This window comes from Nerophis lumbriciformis, linkage group LG32, assembly GCF_033978685.3.
Source record: "Nerophis lumbriciformis linkage group LG32, RoL_Nlum_v2.1, whole genome shotgun sequence".
In the NCBI taxonomy this organism is placed as follows: Eukaryota; Metazoa; Chordata; class Actinopteri; order Syngnathiformes; family Syngnathidae; genus Nerophis; species Nerophis lumbriciformis.
The window spans coordinates 15,528,033-15,546,982 of record NC_084579.2 but is presented as its reverse complement, the minus strand read 5'-3'; the positions used below and the strand labels follow the sequence as shown (position 1 = coordinate 15,546,982).

The window sequence follows — 18,950 nt, the reverse complement described above, 5'->3', positions numbered from 1 at the left end:
GCGTTCACAGTGTCCACCGTGTTTATACGTGGAGAGGACCGGTAATCGCCATAATTCAATTTCACAGTCGTTTACTCTCTCGCTACATTGGGAGGATTCTCCTTGTAGTAATGCAGCGCCCTTTCTCCTTGTCTCTCCCACTTTAGTTCCCCTTTCATTTGTCCTTTTCAGCAGCGAGATTATTTGATGAGTGATTGCCCTCAAGGATGTTGTGTTTCCTCCTCCGGGGGGCAAACTAATCTGTCCGCTAGCGAAAATTAAAGGTGCTCTTCAGAAAACTCTTTCTATTCGCGTCGATGTCCTGTCAATGGCAGACAATCTAACAACCTGCACCATTACGACAAACAATGGTGAACACACACTCTGGGGTTTCTTAATACAAACTGTTCAACGGGGGATAAAGGGAGAATGTTCTGAACTCTTGTTTCAATGCCGCTGTTGCATTTGGTAGATCCATGCTACCGTTGACGGAGCTCAAACGTCCCATAGCTTGTTGACACTAGTTACGATCAGATTGACAGTGCCTCTGCTGGTTACACCATACTTGCCAACCCTCCCGGATTTTCCGGGAGACTCCCGAAATTCAGCGCCTCTCCCGAAAACCTCCCGGGACAAATTTTCTCCCGAAAATCTCCCGAAATTAAGGCGGACCTGAGTGACGTGTCGACAGCCTGCTTTCACGTCCGCTTTCCCACAATATAAACAGCATGCCTGCCCAATGACGTTATAACTGTAGAATGATCGAGGGCGAGTTCTTGGTTTCTTATGTGGGTTTATTGTTAGGCAGTTTCAGTAACGTCCTCCCAGCGCGGTAACAACACACAACAACAGCAGTCACGTTTTCGTCTACCGTAAATCAGTTTGTTTGTTGTAAACAGCAATGTTGTGACACTCTTAAACAGGACAATACTGCCTTCTACTGTACATGCATATGTGACAATAACATCTACGGCTTTTAGAGAGTGCAGTGCACAACTGCGCACACAACAAGGAGACGAAGCAGAATGCATCATCAGAGAGGGTGTTCAGCATGGTTAGAAAAATAGTGAAAGAGAATAGAACAAGGATGGACAATTCAACCCTTAACTCAACAATGAGTAGATGAGTGTTATGTGTGTATATGTGTAAATAAATGAACACTGAAATGTAAGTATTTCTCTAATTTATATATATATATATATATATATATATATATATATATATATATATATATATATAGCTAGAATTCACTGAAAGTCAAGTATTTATTATATATATATATATATATATATATATATATATATATATATATATGAGGGAGAGGGGGAAGCAGAGGAGAAAGGAAAAGAAACGGCAGATCAACTGGTCTAAAAAAGGGGGGTCTATTTAAAGGCTAGAGTATACAAATGAGTTTTAAGATGGGACTTAAATGCTTCTACTGAGGTAGCATCTCTAACTGTTACCGGGAGGGCATTCCATAGTACTGCAGCCCGACTAGAAAATGCTCTATAGCCCGCAGACTTTTTTGGGGGCTCTGGGAATCACCAATAAGCCGGAGTTCTTTGAACGCAGATTTCTTGCCGGGACATATGGTACAATACAATTGGCAAGATAGGATGGAGCTAGACTGTGTAGTATTTTATACGTAAGTAGTAAAACCTTAAAGTCACATCTTAAGTGCACAGGAAGCCAGTGCAGGTGAGCCAGTATAGGCGAAATATGATCAAACTTTCTTGTTCTTGTCAAAAGTCTAGTATGTGTGACTATCAGTGGTACTTTAACTTTGTCAAGACGTGGACTATGGGTTGTTTGTTTTCCCCGAGTTGCAAGGAAAGTTGGAGCGGACATGGCGTGCAGGTAAAGACCTATTTATTTTTACCACTAACAAAAAGAACAAACACAAGGCGGAGATTCAATCTTGACTATGAAACAAAACTAGCACTTGGGCAAAAAACTATGAACATGAAACAAATAAACACTTACTGTGACAAGAATACACAGAACTCACGTGGCAAGAAACGAGCAGCATGAAAACTATGGCAGCATGACAATGGCATGAGTAGTAAGGATATCAGATAACATGGGTGTCAAGGAGGTGATGTCGCCAGACAGACTGCCTGGCAACTTAAAGGGGAACATTATCACAATTTCAGAAGGGTTAAAACCATTAAAAATCAGTTCCCAGTAGCTTATTTTATTTTTCGAAGTTTTTTTCAAAATTTTACCCATCACGCAATATCCCTAAAAAAAGCTTCAAAGTGCCTGATTTTAACCATCGTTATATACACCCGTCCATTTTCCTGTGACGTCACACAGTGATGCCAACACAAACAAACATGGCGGATAGAACAGCAAGGTATAGCGACATTAGCTCGGATTCAGACTCGGATTTCAGCGGCTTAAGCGAAATTGAAGAAGAAACTGGAGCTATTGAGCCATATCGGTTTGAACCGTATGCAAGCGAAACCGACGAAAACGACACGACAGCCAGCGACTTGGGAGAAAGCGAGGATGAATTCGGCGATCGCCTTCTAACCAACGATTGGTATGTGTTTGTTTTTACGTGTTGTAATGTTTTTAAGCTAAATTATTGGTAAACACAGTTTATGTATAATAATTTACGTAAAACCGCGAGTAATGAATAAAGTTTTCATCAATTAATATATTCTGTAGACATACCCTCATCCGCTCTCTTTTCCTGAAAGCTGATCTGTCCAGTTTTGGAGTTGATGTCAGCAGGCCAGGGAAGCTAGGGTCGATATTCTACTCTTGATCATCTTCGGTGGCATAAGGGACGGTAGTGTCATGTCTGTGTGATCATGTTTTGCTTTAGTCATGTTCGGTTTTGTTTTTGGACATTTTGTGCACTTTTGTTTGTTTGTCACCATAGCAACCATTAGTTTTCACCTGTCACGTCACGCACCTGTTTCACGTTCGGACTCACACACACCTGTCACCAATCATGTCACTGTTATTTAAGCCTACCTTTGTTCATCACTCGTTCTGCCTGCGTTGTTTTGATGTCACACCGGTTTATGTCTTGCTCTGACCAAGTAAGTTTCCATGTCCATGCCATAGCTTCTGCTAAAGATTAGCCTCACTTGCGTTTTAGGCACGCTTGCCTTTTGTTGTTGTTGTTGTATTGTTTATGTTTGTGGTAGTGCGTGATTTATGTTAATAAATCCTAGCCTACCTTCACGCTGACGTCCGGAGCCATTTTTGCATTGGAAGAACAACCCCGCAGCACGCTGCGACCCCCCCACGTGACAGGTAGAAGCGGTGTGAGCCAAGACATCCAGGGGGTTTAGCTCGCTCGTCTGCGGGAACAAACTGCCGCCATTGCTTGCCGTGCTACCGTGGTCCTTTGTCCCTGAATTGCTCACACACTCCGGCAGATTCAATGGGGGTCTGGCGGCAGATTTCTTTGACTTTATCGTTGGAAATGCATCTGCTTTGAGTGTCGCAGGATATCCACACATTCTTGCCATCTCTGTCGTAGCATAGCTTTCGTCGGTAAAGTGTGCGGAACAAACGACTGACCATTTTCGTCGGCTTTCCCCACACCCTCGTATTTTGAACAAATTTCGTCCAATTTCTTGCCACTTTCGCATATTTGGGCCACTGATGCAACTTGAATCCGTCCCTGTTCGTGTTGTTACACCCTCCGACAACACACCGACGAGGCATGATGTCTCCAAGGTACGGAAAACAGTCGAAAAAACGGAAAATAACAGAGCTGATTTGATTCGGTGTTTGTAATGTGTTTGAGAAAATGGCGGATTGCTTCCCATTCCGAGAGCGAATAATAGAAAGGCGTTTAATTCGCCAAAATTCACCCATTTAGAGTTCAGAAATCGGTTAAAAAAATATATGGTCTTTTTTCTGCAACATCAAGGTATATATTGACGCTTACATAGGTCTGGTGATAATGTTCCCCTTTAAATAATACCGACCCGATTAGTGACAGGTGCGCGAGTCCAAAACTTGAGACAGGTGAAACTAATGAGTAGTCATGGAAACAAAACAAGCAAGAGTGCACAACCAGGAGCTAAAAAGAGTCCAAAAAACAAACAGCACATGGCCAAACAAAAACATGATCAACAGACATGACAAACTGTAACTTAATCATCTACAAAGATACAAATAATTGCTATTGCGACATCCAGTGGACACATTTAGAACAGCAGTTTATTTCATTCAAAAACTTCAGGTTCATTTTTGTACTTAGCAAACTCATCCTGCGGGCCGGATAAAACCTGTTCGCGGGCCTGATCCCGCCCTCGGGCCGTACGTTTGACACCCCTGATGTAGCATTTGTTTTCTTCTCTTTTTTTTAACATTGTCATGATTAAATATTCCAATTATGAAATACAATATGAGTTTTTAAAGCCTCTATGTAATTAGCCCCTGCTTCCTCTTTGCAGTTTAGGGAAATAAACGCACTGGCTATAATTGGAGCAGCTACTTTACTTTTTAAGTCATTAGTGCATGAGTAGTCTTTTTTTTTTATTTTACTTTTTTTATTTTATTTTTTTAAGCTTTGCTTCAGAATGCTCTAAACATGTATAACATTATAAAATGCAGTGCCCATATTAAAAATGGGTGCGCCGATATCATTACTTGAAGCATACAGTATAATTATGTCATCATCCCAGAGCAGGCGCCAGCAATTAAGTGCAGAACTCAGTGTGCGTTCCGTTGATGATGTCGCCCTAATAACATAATGACTGGAGTTATCATTATATTACTTTGCGGTTCCCCATTATTTGCCAATTCATCCTATCCAGCAGTTTAACAGCATACTAAGGAGAAATGTATTACGGCATCCATCATCATAAGTATCCTCGTAAAGATGCGACCATCTTCTTGCTTCCTTTGTTTTCCTAATTATAAAAAATGTCTTCGCCCACTCGTAACTGACGTGGATTTTTTTTGAGAGGGTGAATTGATGTCTTTCAGGTGGAGATAAGTCGTGAAATAAGTGCAGAGCTAATAGACAAAAGTCTGTCCCATTTAAAAAATGGTTTCCAATATCCATTTGGACAAGAAATTCAATGTCCAAAATGTATTCAAAGTACATTTTGTACACCTTCAGGTCATGAAAACTGAACTGCAGTCAATGACGTTCCAAGGGAGACACAGCGGCTTTGTAAAATAAAGAAAGAATAAAAGAGGTTCCCATCAACAGCGCCTATAATAATCTGGATGGTTAGTTTCCTCTTTGTCCACAGTTTCCAAAAAAAAATTGAAATGTTGACTGGTCAGACCACAGAACACTTTTCCACTTTGCATCATTCCATCTTAGATGAGCTCGGGCCCAGCGAAGCCGGCGGCGTTTCTGGGTGTTGTTGATAAATGGCTTTCGCTTTGCATAGTAGAGTTTTAACTTGCACTTACAGATGTAGCGACCAACTGTAGTTACTGACAGTGTTTTTTTTTAAGTGTTCCGGAGCCCATGTGGTGATATCCTTTACACACTGATGTCGGTTTTTGATGCAGTACCGCCTGAGGGAGCGAAAGTCGCGGGATTGCCATTTACGTGCAGTGATTTCTCCAGATTCTCTAAACCTTTTAATGATATTACGGACCGTAGATGGTGAAATCCCTACATTTCTGTCAACAGCTGGTTGAGAAATGGTGTTCTTATAAAAAATATGGTATTTTTACATTGGCACATTTCAACATGTACAAAAGGGAGTATATATATAAACATTTTATTAATTATTACACTTTAGAGTCAATGACTATGTTTTTTCAGCGAAAAACTAGATGCTCCAAACACAAATAACACTACCAGCTATTCGTCATCACCTGAACTATTGTCTTGGGTGCTACTATCATCCTGCCGTATCTTTTATTGCTCCTTCTGTTGCTTTTCAACCAGGCACCATTTACCGCACAAAGGGCAATCGGAATATTTGTTGCGGCTCTTTAGCCTCATCCTATGGCTGCCGCATCCCCCCCGGAGGAAGCCAGTGGAGGGCCTATAAACTTAGCCAGTAAATTATTAAACAGCAGGTGATAAAATGTGAATGGTGTTGCCTGCGTGGCCATGACACATTTTCTTTTTTTTTCTTTCTTTTTCCCGCCGTTGTGGTTTTCCGAAAAGGGGGCCAAGTGGGAGCGGTCATCACTATTTATTTAGAAATCAGTCGAGGGTTTCTACGAAATCTTACCTAAGGCTTTACAAGTGCCATCTACCTAAAAGACATCATAAATTCATTGTAGTCAGCTTTTTAAAATAAAAAAAAATACAAGGCAGGCACTTTTTTTTGCTTTTGGCCCAATTATAACATTTTGCTTAAAAAACCCAAACAATTAATCTAAGCACACTGGAGCTTGTTCAAATGGATAGTTCCAATGTGCACAGACTGGATTTCTTTTGTGCAAAACAAGCTTGAGGATTAAGTAGCACTGTTCTAAATGGTAATTTATTCAGCTTCTGACAATAAATGTCTTTTTTTCCCTCTCTATCTCAGGAGAATGCAGCTGTCATGACGGCTATTCCCCGGATCCTGTCCATAAACACCTCTGTGTTCGCAGTGACTGGGGTCAGAATGAAGGGTACGTACTGTCTTGCACGTGCAAACGCATTTGATGACCTTACACACACGTTCACAGGCTGGTCTTTAAACTGTATGAGCATTCAATATTCATCATAAATTGCGGTCATACCTTGATGTTGAGGATTCTTAGGAATTGTGTCATTTTTGGTTAGTTCCAGCCTCTCAATTATTGCGGGAGTTGTGTTTCAGACCCCACCGTGGTAGGTGCTTTTCCGTGAAGCAGAGACGCTATTTATTTGATGATTTACATGATTATTATATGTATTTTACATCTGTATAAACCCTCCATACACTGTTATTAACTTCTCACACACTCATAAACTACCGTATTTTCCAGACTATAAAACACACTTAAATTTTATTTAGGTTTTTCTCAAAACTCAACAGTGCGCCTTATAACCCGGTAAGGAATACATTTGGTTGAGCTTACCCACCTCGAAGCTATTTTATTTGGTACATGGTGTAATGAAAAGTGTGATCAGTAGATGGCAGTCAAACATAAGAGATAAGTATAGGTTGCAGTATGACACCAACATTTTAAATCTTCCATTGAAAATATAGAACATTACACACGGCGCTCAAAAATCTATCAAAATGTTTTAGTACGACTTTGGTAAGCTATGAAGCCACACCGCTTAAATGATTGTCGGCGCATTAAACATACGAGTATTATTGTGGTGTGTGTATAAGATAAGACCTATTATCTGGCGTTTTGTTTCGCAATATTATGCAAAAGCGACGTAGCTCGCCTTCTGGTATCTACTAAACTGTATTTGGGATCTGCATTAATCCTGAAAAATTGCGAGCGTCCGCCTTTGTAGTCCGTGCCGACACCGTAGTCGATAAGCTTCTTCTTGTTCTCTATCTCAGTGGTTCTTAACCTGGGTTTGATCGACCCTAGGGGTTCGGTGAGTCGGGCTCAGGGGTTTGGCGGAGATCAAGACACACCCAACTCATCGTGTAAATAAAAACTTCTCCCTGTCGGCGTATTACGGATACGGCAACAGCAGAAGTCAGACTGATTTGCAGGTGTGTAATTTGTTGTGAGTTCATGCACTGTGTTGCTTTTGTTCTTAGAACAAGGTGATGTTCATGCACGGTTCATTTTGTGCACCAGTAATAAAACATGGTAACACTTTAGTATGGGGAACATATTCACCATTAATTAGTTGCTTATTAACATGCAAATTAGTAACATATCGGCTCTTAACGAGTCATTATTAATTACTTATTAATGCTTTAAACGGCCTTATTATAACCCTAACCCTCTAACCCTAACCCTAACCAAAAAACTCTAAATTAAGTCTTTGTTACTTAGAATATGTTCCCCATACTAAAGTGTTACCAAAAACATGTAACTTTGTCTTGAATTTGAAAAAAAACATCATTTTATTTTTCACTAAAGAAGGGTTCGGTGAATGCACATATGAAACTGGTGGCGTTCGGTACCTCCAACAAGGTTAAGAACCACTGCTCTATCTTCTTGTTATGGGACATTCATCCTCTGCTGTTGCCATTTCTAATATAAAGTAGTGTAAAGTTCTTACTTATATCTGTCAGTAAACTCGCCATGAAAGCGCTAAAACATACCGGTGTAGTGAGTGTACATTATTCACCCAAGGAACTTTAGTTATTACAGAGTTCCGGTCGGACGGTTTTTCACGGGACACATTTCCGGCGGATGAGGAGATGCTGCTCCGTTAGTGATTGAAGTAAAGTCTGAATGTCATTAAAACAGTTAGCTCCATCTTTTAACACTTCTTCCACACCTGTCCTTGCACGCTACACCGCTACAACAAAGATGACAGAAAACAGACGCTGCCGAAGGTGAGCCACGTAAATAAGACCGCCCACAAAACAGAAAGCGGCTTTAAGATGGTCTGTAAAACATAATCTATGCAACATTTTGACCAAAGAACCACCATTACATGTTATGTAGACCACAAGGAAGTGTTTTCCATTGAGAAAAAAATAATAATAATAATATGACTCGTTTAATGTGCCCTATAATCTGGTGCGCCTTATATATGAAAACAGATCAAAAATAGACCATTCATCGGCAGTGTGCCTCATAATCCGGTGCGCCCAATGGTCCGGAAAATACGGTACAGTCTTTTGTGCGTATAGGTACCGACCGAATTATGTCTGTACTACAGAGTACCGATTCACTTTAAATCAAATGGTACCGTATTTCAATAGGGGTTGTTCCACATACTCAGCTCAAATACTTGACAGTGAAAAAGGAAGTCAAGTACTCAGAATGGACTCTAGGTAATCTTACAATTTTGCATCACGACAAAGCAAGAAGAAGGCTCTCCAAAGTACAATAAGTCTTCACTTTTGAAAATGCCCTAGATCAATGCTAATTTGCATTGGATTTGCCAGTAATATGCTATCAATTACCATTAGTGATTTTACATTGCAATTTGAACACCTCCAAATCTGGTAATGGAAACAACAACAAATATGCATGTTAGAATCAAACAGATAGTGTGTAAGTACAATACTTAGCAGTAAAAATAAAAGACTACCTGTCATGATCCATGGCCCGGATCATGTTTTGGTATTTTCGGTTAGTTTTGGACTCCCTCAGTTCCTGTTGTTGTGCACCCTTGAGTCTGTTTAGTTACCATGGCTACTTATTATTTTCACCTGCCTCTCATTGGTGTTCGGGACGCTCACCTGTTCCCCCGATCACTAATCAGATGCATTATTTAAGCCTGCCTTTGCCGGTCAGTCGGCCTGGCTTCTTTGTTTGCTTCATGCAACAAGTTACGTGAGTATTCCTTGTCTTTTGCCTATGCTAAGTGGTAGCCTTAGCTTCGAGTGCGATCGGCACGTCGTTCTGTCGGCTTGTTTTCTGTTTTGGCACTTGTTCGAGTTTTTGAGAATAAATCATGTTCCTACCTGCACGTCCTGTCCGGAGTGGTCCGTTTGCATCCCGGGGGAACGAATGAAGCACGTGACAGAATGAAGCCAGCTCGACTGACCGGCAAAGGCAGGCTTAAATAATGCCTCTGATTAGTGTTAGGGGAACAAGTGAGCGTCCCGAACACCGATCAGAGGCAGGTGAAAATAATAAGTAGCCATGGTAACTAAACAAACTCAAGGGTGCACAACGACAGGAACTGAAGGAGTCCAAAACTAACCGAAAATACCAAAACATGATCCGGGCCACGGATCATGACACTACTACATTCAACTTAATGGTCCATACTAGACCTGGGCAAATTAATTACCAAAATAGATCCTTAATTTCAATGGAAATGTATTTGGTAAATAAAGGCATACTTGCCAACCCTCCCGAATTTTCCGGGAGACTCCCGAAATTCAGCGCCTCTCCCAAAAAACTCCCGGGACAAATATTCTCCCGAAAATCTCCCGATTTTCAGCCGGAGCTGGAAGCCACGCCCCCTCCAGCTCCATGCGGACCTGAGTGAGGACAGCCTTTTTTCATGACGGGAGGACAACAGGGTGACAAGAACTAAATCATCCAGACTAGAGATAAATTGTATTATTATGTTTATTTTACCTAAAAATAAATATATTTATTAATTTAAAAAAAAAATAAATAAATACATTTTTACTATATTTTGCTAAAAACATCAAAATTAATTGTATTTTTATTTGTATTTTTTCGTGACTCCTTATTACATCCAGCCATAGAATTATACACTAAAATAAACATATTTGAAATAATAGATTTTAAATTATCATAATAATTCATTTAAAATGACCATATTTAATTATTACAATAATTGCTTGTTTATCAACAACTTTAGCATTTTATTCATTACATTTTGAAACTCTCAGAAGCCAAGTTATGTTATATTCCTTAATATTTATTTATGCAAGTTTGAAGTATCAATTATCTAAACATAGTTTTGTTTGCCTGCGATGAGGTGGCGACTTGTCCACCTTCCGCCCGATTGTAGCTGAGATAGGCTCCAGCATCCCCCGGGACCCCGAAGGGAATAAGCGGTAAAAAATGGATGGATGGATGGAAGTTTTGTTTGCATATTTTCAGGATGTAGATATATATATATAAATATATATATAATATGTATGAAATACTTGACTTGGTGAATTCTAGCTGTCAATATACTCCTCCCCTCTTAACCACGCCCCCAACCACGGCCCGCCCCACCCCCGACCACGCCCCCACCCTCCACCTCCCGAAATCGGAGGTCTCAAGGTTGGCAAGTATGAATAAAGGTCAATAATTAATATTGATAACAATACTAATAATACTAATTTAAGTACATGCAGAGCAAGATAAAGTTGCTGGATGCTAACCACTTGTGATGTTTTAAGTGCAGATACTATATCGGGTTTGCCTACAGCCGCAGCTATGATTGCTAAAACAGGCTGTAATTAAAGACCCCAGCTGTCATTTGCTAGTGTCCACCACACCCGACCCATAGACTATTAAAACAAAAGTGCTTGAATTACTTCAAAACAGCCCAGCCAGTATAGGGAGTTTGTAGTAGGATTAAAGGACTAAAGGAAAGTGCTGTACAGGGAAAGAGTGAATCGAGGGACTAAGTAACAACAAGGTCTTTAGAAAATGAGTAGTAGAGAGATAAAATGAACCAAATGAGCCATGCAGCTCACTCTGACATTGTTTAATGTGTCACATTGCTATTCACCTCCACCTGTCATCTGCTGGACTCCGTCCAGCCACGTATCCAGTTTGTTTTTGTAGGGAAGATCTGTGATGGACGGTAATCTTAGCCCCATGCATTTTCTCATTGAGCTGCAATCACAATTTTTACAAGGAATACTGCATGTACTCGTAGTGCAATTGAATGATGATGTCACTCCTTTCTTCTTCTTCTGCTAAGGCCTTGGCCGTACGCTAACTTGGAGAAAGGCTACGACCTAGTTACCGGCGAACAAGCCCCAGAGAGGATCTTCAGGTGAGTTCTTTCTTTTACTTCTGGAGCATCTCGTGTTTGCGAGCATGACCTCGGTTGACCCGTCCTCCCAGTCGTGTTGTTTTTTTGGCATGTGTTTGTGAGGGTGATGGAGCATAAGGATGCCTGCAGAGAAACACAGACACAGATGGATGGACAGGATAATGCAACTCCTGCTTGGTTATAGCCCGAGCCTCTATCTCCCTACGGGCCCTTTCGTGTGGAGAAATAGCCTAAGGCCTGGTCCTGGATGGACTCCTTCGAATGCTTTTACTGCAATTTTTGGTTGACTTGTCATGTAAGAAGGGATCATTTTTAAAGTGAAAGACCCATTCTGATTCAAGCTAACCCATACGAATTGCATTATTTATGGATATTTACATTTCATTGTGCTATAGGATATTTCATTTGTATTACTGCCGTCCCTCGTTTATCGCTGTTAATTGTTCCAGACATGACTGTGGTAAACAAATTTGTGCAGAGTAGGAATTATTCATGAATTCATAAATAAATGTAATATTTTCAGAGCGAGAAATGAAAAACCTTTTAACGAGCATCCAAACATGTTTTGTTTTACATTAAATAAATCTCTAGAAATGAAATAACACCCACATAGTCATTTCTACACTCCTTTAATTCAATAAATTAGACCTAATAATATAAACTGAGACATATCTTGACTTTAGCCATAGTCTTATCTGGTGGCCCATACTTACTGTAGTATTGATATGTGTATATCATTAAGCTTTTGTTATGCTTGAAAATGCCTAATTTAGGCGAAAAATACATTGAATAGGCTTAATAAAATTTGTAATTTTGCAATATGTTAAAGCAGTAAACTTTGAAGCGCGTTGTGGCGATGATCAACTGTTTTTTTAACGCTTGTATTCAATTGTAATAGCTGTTATTTAGTAGTACTGTAATATTTATTCTATTGTGGATTTCATAAAAAAAAACTGCATAGTTATCAAGTTTGAAGAATGTACATACAATTTTAAATATAAATAGGTGGATATTCAATATTAGACTTTTTAAAGTAAATTATAAGCATTTTGAGAGCAAATTTAATTGATTTTCCAACAAAAAGCTTTTATTAGTTTTTTGGGGGGTTTAAAAAAAACATGTAAAACATATGTTTCAGCAGTAGCAAATGTAGTAAAGCCAAAAAATTTAGTCACTGTCAAAAAATATATATTGTGTGTATGAACTAAAATATTGTATAATACGCAGCAGGCTATATTAGGGGTGCTGAAAAAAATAGATTCAAATGTGAGATTCTTATGTTTTCGGGTTCTAAATCAATTCATCATAATTTAAAAAAAATAATAATAAAAATACAAAAATAAAATATATACTGTATGTGCGTATACATATATATTAGACATTTGTAAGTAATCACAGCGAGCTCGGGGTCCCATTGTATTAAAAAAAGAGATCAGCATTGTCATCTGAAAACGGTAACAAACTTGTTTGTTCAACAACTATTTAAACTAAAGAAGAGTAAATGCAGATTCAAACGGTGCACTGCGTTAAGTTGTTTATGAGTTTAACTACATTATCGGTTTGTAACTCTACCTTGTTTGCTATATTAATGCAAAGACTTTCAAAATGTGCACTTAATTCTTACTATCTTTACTATCACCAAGTTATGAGCTAATAAGTCACTAGCAGTTCAGTAAGACTTTACAAAAATGTTCTTGCATGACATTCCGACTACCAAATTGCATTTGTATCCAAATATTGAAGTATTGTTTTTAAGCAAATTGTATCTATGCAAGTAAATAATAACCGTCTATATACAGGTAAAAGCCAGTAAATTAGAATATTTTGAAAAACTTGATTTATTTCAGTAATTGCATTCAAAAGGTGTAACTTGTACATTATATTTATTCATTGCACACAGACTGATGCATTCAAATGTTTATTTCATTTAATTTTGATGATTTGAAGTGGCAACAAATGAAAATCCAAAATTCCGTGTGTCACAAAATTAGAATATTACTTAAGGCTAATACAAAAAAGGGATTTTTAGAAATGTTGGCCAACTGAAAAGTATGAAAATGAAAAATATGAGCATGTACAATACTCAATACTTGGTTGGAGCTCCTTTTGCCTCAATTACTGCGTTAATGCGGCGTGGCATGGAGTCGATGAGTTTCTGGCACTGCTCAGGTGTTATGAGAGCCCAGGTTGCTCTGATAGTGGCCTTCAACTCTTCTGCGTTTTTGGGTCTGGCATTCTGCATCTTCCTTTTCACAATACCCCACAGATTTTCTATGGGGCTAAGGTCAGGGGAGTTGGCGGGCCAATTTAGAACAGAAATACCATGGTCTGTAAACCAGGCACGGGTAGATTTTGCGCTGTGTGCAGGCGCCAAGTCCTGTTGGAACTTGAAATCTCCATCTCCATAGAGCAGGTCAGCAGCAGGAAGCATGAAGTGCTCTAAAACTTGCTGGTAGACGGCTGCGTTGACCCTGGATCTCAGGAAACAGAGTGGACCGACACCAGCAGATGACATGGCACCCCAAACCATCACTGATGGTGGAAACTTTACACTAGACTTCAGGCAACGTGGATCCTGTGCCTCTCCTGTCTTCCTCCAGACTCTGGGACCTCGATTTCCAAAGGAAATGCAAAATTTGCATGGTTGGGTGATGGTTTGGGGTGCCATGTCATCTGCTGGTGTCGGTCCACTCTGTTTCCTGAGATCCAGGGTCAACGCAGCCGTCTACCAGCAAGTTTTAGAGCACTTCATGCTTTCTGCTGCTGACCTGCTCTATGGAGATGGAGATTTCAAGTTCCAACAGGACTTGGCGCCTGCACACAGCGCAAAATCTACCCGTGCCTGGTATACGGACCATGGTATTTCTGTTCTAAATTGGCCCGCCAACTCCCCTGACCTTAGCCCCATAGAAAATCTGTGGGGTATTGTGAAAATGAAGATGCAGAATGCCAGACCCAAAAATGCAGAAGAGTTGAAGGCCACTATCAGAGCAACCTGGGCTCTCATAACACCTGAGCAGTGCCAGAAACTCATCGACTCCATGCCACGCCGCATTAACGCAGTAATTGAGGCAAAAGGAGCTCCAACCAAGTATTGAGTATTGTACATGCTCATATTTTTCATTTTCATACTTTTCAGTTGGCCAACATTTCTAAAAATCCCTTTTTTGTATTAGCCTTAAGTAATATTCTAATTTTGTGACACACGGAATTTTGGATTTTCATTTGTTGCCACTTCAAATCATCAAAATTAAATGAAATAAACATTTGAATGCATCAGTCTGTGTGCAATGAATAAATATAATGTACAAGTTACACCTTTTGAATGCAATTACTGAAATAAATCAAGTTTTTCAAAATATTCTAATTTACTGGCTTTTACCTGTATATATGTGTATATATATATATATATATATATATATATACAATTAGTGTGATTAATCTCATTTAAAAGTCAATCACTTGACAGTCCTCATATATTAAGTAATTAGTGTGATTAATCTAATTAAAAAATCAACCACTTGACACTCCTCATATATATGTATAAATATATATATATATATATATATATATATATATATATATATATATATATATATATATATATATATACACATATACATACCGTATTTTCCGCACCATAAGGCGCCCTGGGTTAAAAGCCGCGCCTTCAATGAACTGCATATTTCAAAACTTTGTCCACCAATAAGCCGCCCCGTGTTGTAAGCCGCATCTAACTGCGCTAAAGGAATGTCAAAAAAACAGTCAGATAGGTCAGTCAAACTTTAATAATATATTAAAAACCAGCGTTCTAACAACTCTGTTCACTCCCAAAATGTACGCAAATGTGCAATCACAAACATACGTATATCAACATGGACAGAGCTGCGTGAAAAAAGCCACCCGGCCTCTTCGCGTAAACTTAAACTTACCTTAACCACTCGCTCATCTTTTCTTCATCCATCCCTTCGAGTTAGCTTTTATGATGACGCCGGCTGGAAAGGTCTCTTTTGGCAAGGTCTTCCTTTTGAATATCACCATGGGTGGAAGTTAGCATGGCAAGCTAGAACCACAGTGAAGGATGACTTCTCATTCCCTGTGGTGCGAATATTCACTGTATGTGCTCCCGTTCCACAGTGCGGTTCACAGGAATATCAGTTGCTGTGAAATACGGTAGTAATCCGTGTGCGGATGGAGAGATTGCGTCTTTTCATGAACCGGATCCTTGTCGCTTAGTAGGAGCCATTTTGTGGTCTTTACAGATGTAAACAGGAAATGAAACGTACGGTGATATCCGCGCGTTTTTTCTTCTTCTTCCGGGGGCGGGTGGTTGCTTACAGTAGAAGAAGAAGCGCTTCCTGTTCTATGGGGGCGGGTGCTTACCTTGGCGGTTGCTTGCGTAGAAGAAGAAGCGCTTCCTGTTCTACCGGGAAAAAAGATGGCGGCTGTTTACCTAAGTTGCGAGATCGAAACTTTATGAAAATGAATCTTAATATTTATCCATATATAAAGCGCACCGGGTTAAAAGCCGCACTGTCAGCTTTTGAGTAAATTTGTGGTTTTTAGGTGCAGCTAATGGTGCGGAAAATACGGTATATATATCCATATACATATATATATCCATATATATATATGTATATATATATGTATATATATATATATATATATATATATATATATATATATATATATATATATATATATATATATATATATATATATATATATATGTATATATATGTATATATATATATGTATATATGTATATATATATATTTATACATATATATATGAGGAGTGTCAAGTGGTTGATTTTTTTAATTAGATTGTCTATATATATGTATACGTCTATATATATATATATATATATATATATATATATATATATATATATATGTATGTCTATATATAGATATATATATATGTCTATATATATATATATATATAAATAAATACATTTATATATAATTAATTATTGTGATTAATCTAATTAAAAAAGTCAATCACTTGACAGTCCTCATATATATATATATATATATATATATATATATTTAATTAATTAGTGTGATTAATATAATTAAAAAATCAATCACTTGACACTCCTCTCTCTCTCTCTCTCTCTCTCTCTCTCTCTCTCTCTCTCTCTCTCTCTCTCTCTCTCTCTATATATATATATATATATATATATATATATACATATATATTTATGTATATATATATAATTAATTAGTGTGATTAATATAATTAAAAAATAAATCACTTGACACTCCTTTTTATATATATATATATATATATATATATATATATATATATATACCTGAATCATTTGTTTTCAAATATTATTAATTATTAATTAATATTCCGGCATCTATCCCAAACTGTCAACAAAAAATCAATTGATCAAATTATTTATTGCCCCAAATATTAGACGGTATTTTATACCAAGAAAATGTAAAAATAGGTATCTTTATTGTCATTGCACAAGTACAATGAAACTTTGTTTTCAGCACAAACCCACCCGTACAAGTTTAGACAAACAAACAGTGTACAGGGTTCCAGAACAGGAACGCTGATGGGTCGCCACAAGGTGCCCCGTAAAATATGGGAAAAAGGTAGACACTGGCAGAGGTTGAGTAAAAAAATACAATTTGGAGTGGGAAAAAAACTCCATAGCAAAGTAGATATACAAATTACAACATACAACTCGAGACTTGCAACAGAGGAGAGGGAGTGGGGGCTATGGTAGCAGGCCGCAGCTCTTCAAGTGCTGCCCAGCCGTCCATCACCTTTACGGGATTCAACCCATCAAAGGTGTGGGATAGGGGGTGGGGTATGTGTGTGTGTGGTGTATATTTGTCGTGGATGCATGTGTGTGTGTGTAAGCCTGCAGCGTGTCTATGTTCCACGGCCTCTGTGTTCTTGCAGCCGCCAGTCAGTCCAAAGTCAACAACAAAAACAGTTGTGTGTCCATGGGAGACAAGAAGGGAGTTGTTGAATGGTGTGTTGTGTTAAATTTAAACCAAGAAATGGCGCCAAACAATTTCTCCACAAGTGATATATTTTTTGAAACAATTGCAAAAGGTGAGTTTGTCTTTTATCCACGGTTGTCTTACATCCGTGCCAATACGATAAATGTAGCTGATGTAGGGTAAAGATGGGGAGGAAAAGACCACACTGCTTGTTTAGTTCTAAGGCGATCGAAAAAGAGGAGCTTAATTGCAATGGGGATTTGGTTTCACAGATAGGGAGCTTTGGAAGGAACCAGCCGTGTCTTCTTCCGGGATGCTCGGAGCTGTAAGAAGAAAAGAAGAAAAAAATGTGTTGGCAAGAGAGATTCCACCTGGAAAATTGAAAAGTTAACAAGAAACCTTTGAAAGTGGCTCAGGGCTGAGTTATATTCAGATATGCTGGCGTGTCGCTTAAGTTTGGCAAGCAAAAATACATTTAAATAGCTGACTGTAAAATGTTGAACATTTTCAGCTTTAATTAAACGCAACGCTGTCGCCCACATGGCAAGACACATAAAAATGCAAGTGCTAAAAAGTCAGCTAGCTTTATGCCCTCTGTAGTTTTAACTAAATGTTCTCCACACTCCGGGGTGTTCGTTTGTTTGCACGTTCATGTCCGTCCAAAGTGGTTTGCTTGAAAATGTCCGTCTCGTGATTGTGCTAACGCAGATCACTCTACAGTCTGGGTCAAGGCTTGTGGCTGCCGGTCAGCAAGAGCTTTGTGGTGCCGCCGGTGGAGCTGTCCATCAACCCCATCGCCAGCTGCAAGACCGACGTGCTGGTGATCGAAGATCCAGGGGAGGTCAGGTCAGTCGGACACTAGATCGCATATTTTTGTTTTGTCTTTTGTCAGCCTGTTTGTATCGCTATTTTGGTATTTCATCATTGATACCATTGGGAAAGGTAAAAGACCATAAGAACACAACAAAAAAAATCTGAATCTACCACATTCACTTACTGATGATGCAGCATCAGGAGCAACTGGGGGTCCAGAATCTTGCTCAAGTATACTACGACATGGTCACAGGGGGACTGAGTATTGAACCCGCAACCATCAGGTTAGGGGCCAACCATTATTCCACCTGAGCCAGGCTGCCCAACTCTTGGATCATATTTTCTTTGAAGTATTTGGTCAAACTCCCAATATTTCAATCATTTGTTTTAAGAAATCATCATGTTTTTACTTTCCCTGTTGTTTCATCAATGGCACCATTTGGAAAGGTTACACAGATTAAAAAAAAGTCATATAAAATGCAAAATAACTAGATTCCTGTTCAACTATGGTATGGATTATTTATAGCGCTTTTCTGCCTTCAAGGTGCTCAAAGCACTTTGACACTGTTACCACATTCACTTACTGATGACGCAGTATCGCTATTTTAGTATTGCATCATCGATACCATTGGGAAAGGTAAAAGTTTGCTCAAGTATACTACGACATGGTCACAGGGGTACTGAGTATTGAACCCGCAACCATC

The 18,950-nt window shown here is 38.9% G+C and overlaps 1 protein-coding gene across 4 annotated transcripts in view; it reads left to right on the top strand.

Moving 5' to 3' along the window:
* The window catches only part of LOC133574886 (astrotactin-2), a 752,799-nt gene that overhangs the window by 411,596 nt on the left and 322,253 nt on the right, over positions 1-18,950 (top strand). For 2 of the 4 annotated variants that reach the window (XM_061927221.1, XM_061927224.1), the window contains 3 exons: positions 6,459-6,543; positions 11,390-11,464; positions 18,142-18,279. In XM_061927221.1, the coding sequence (XP_061783205.1) occupies positions 6,459-6,543; positions 11,390-11,464; positions 18,142-18,279 (298 nt within the window). Of the gene's footprint in view, positions 1-6,458; positions 6,544-11,389; positions 11,465-18,141; positions 18,280-18,950 lie in introns of those variants that run through there. The other 2 variants (XM_061927222.1, XM_061927223.1) reach the window with 2 other exon arrangements.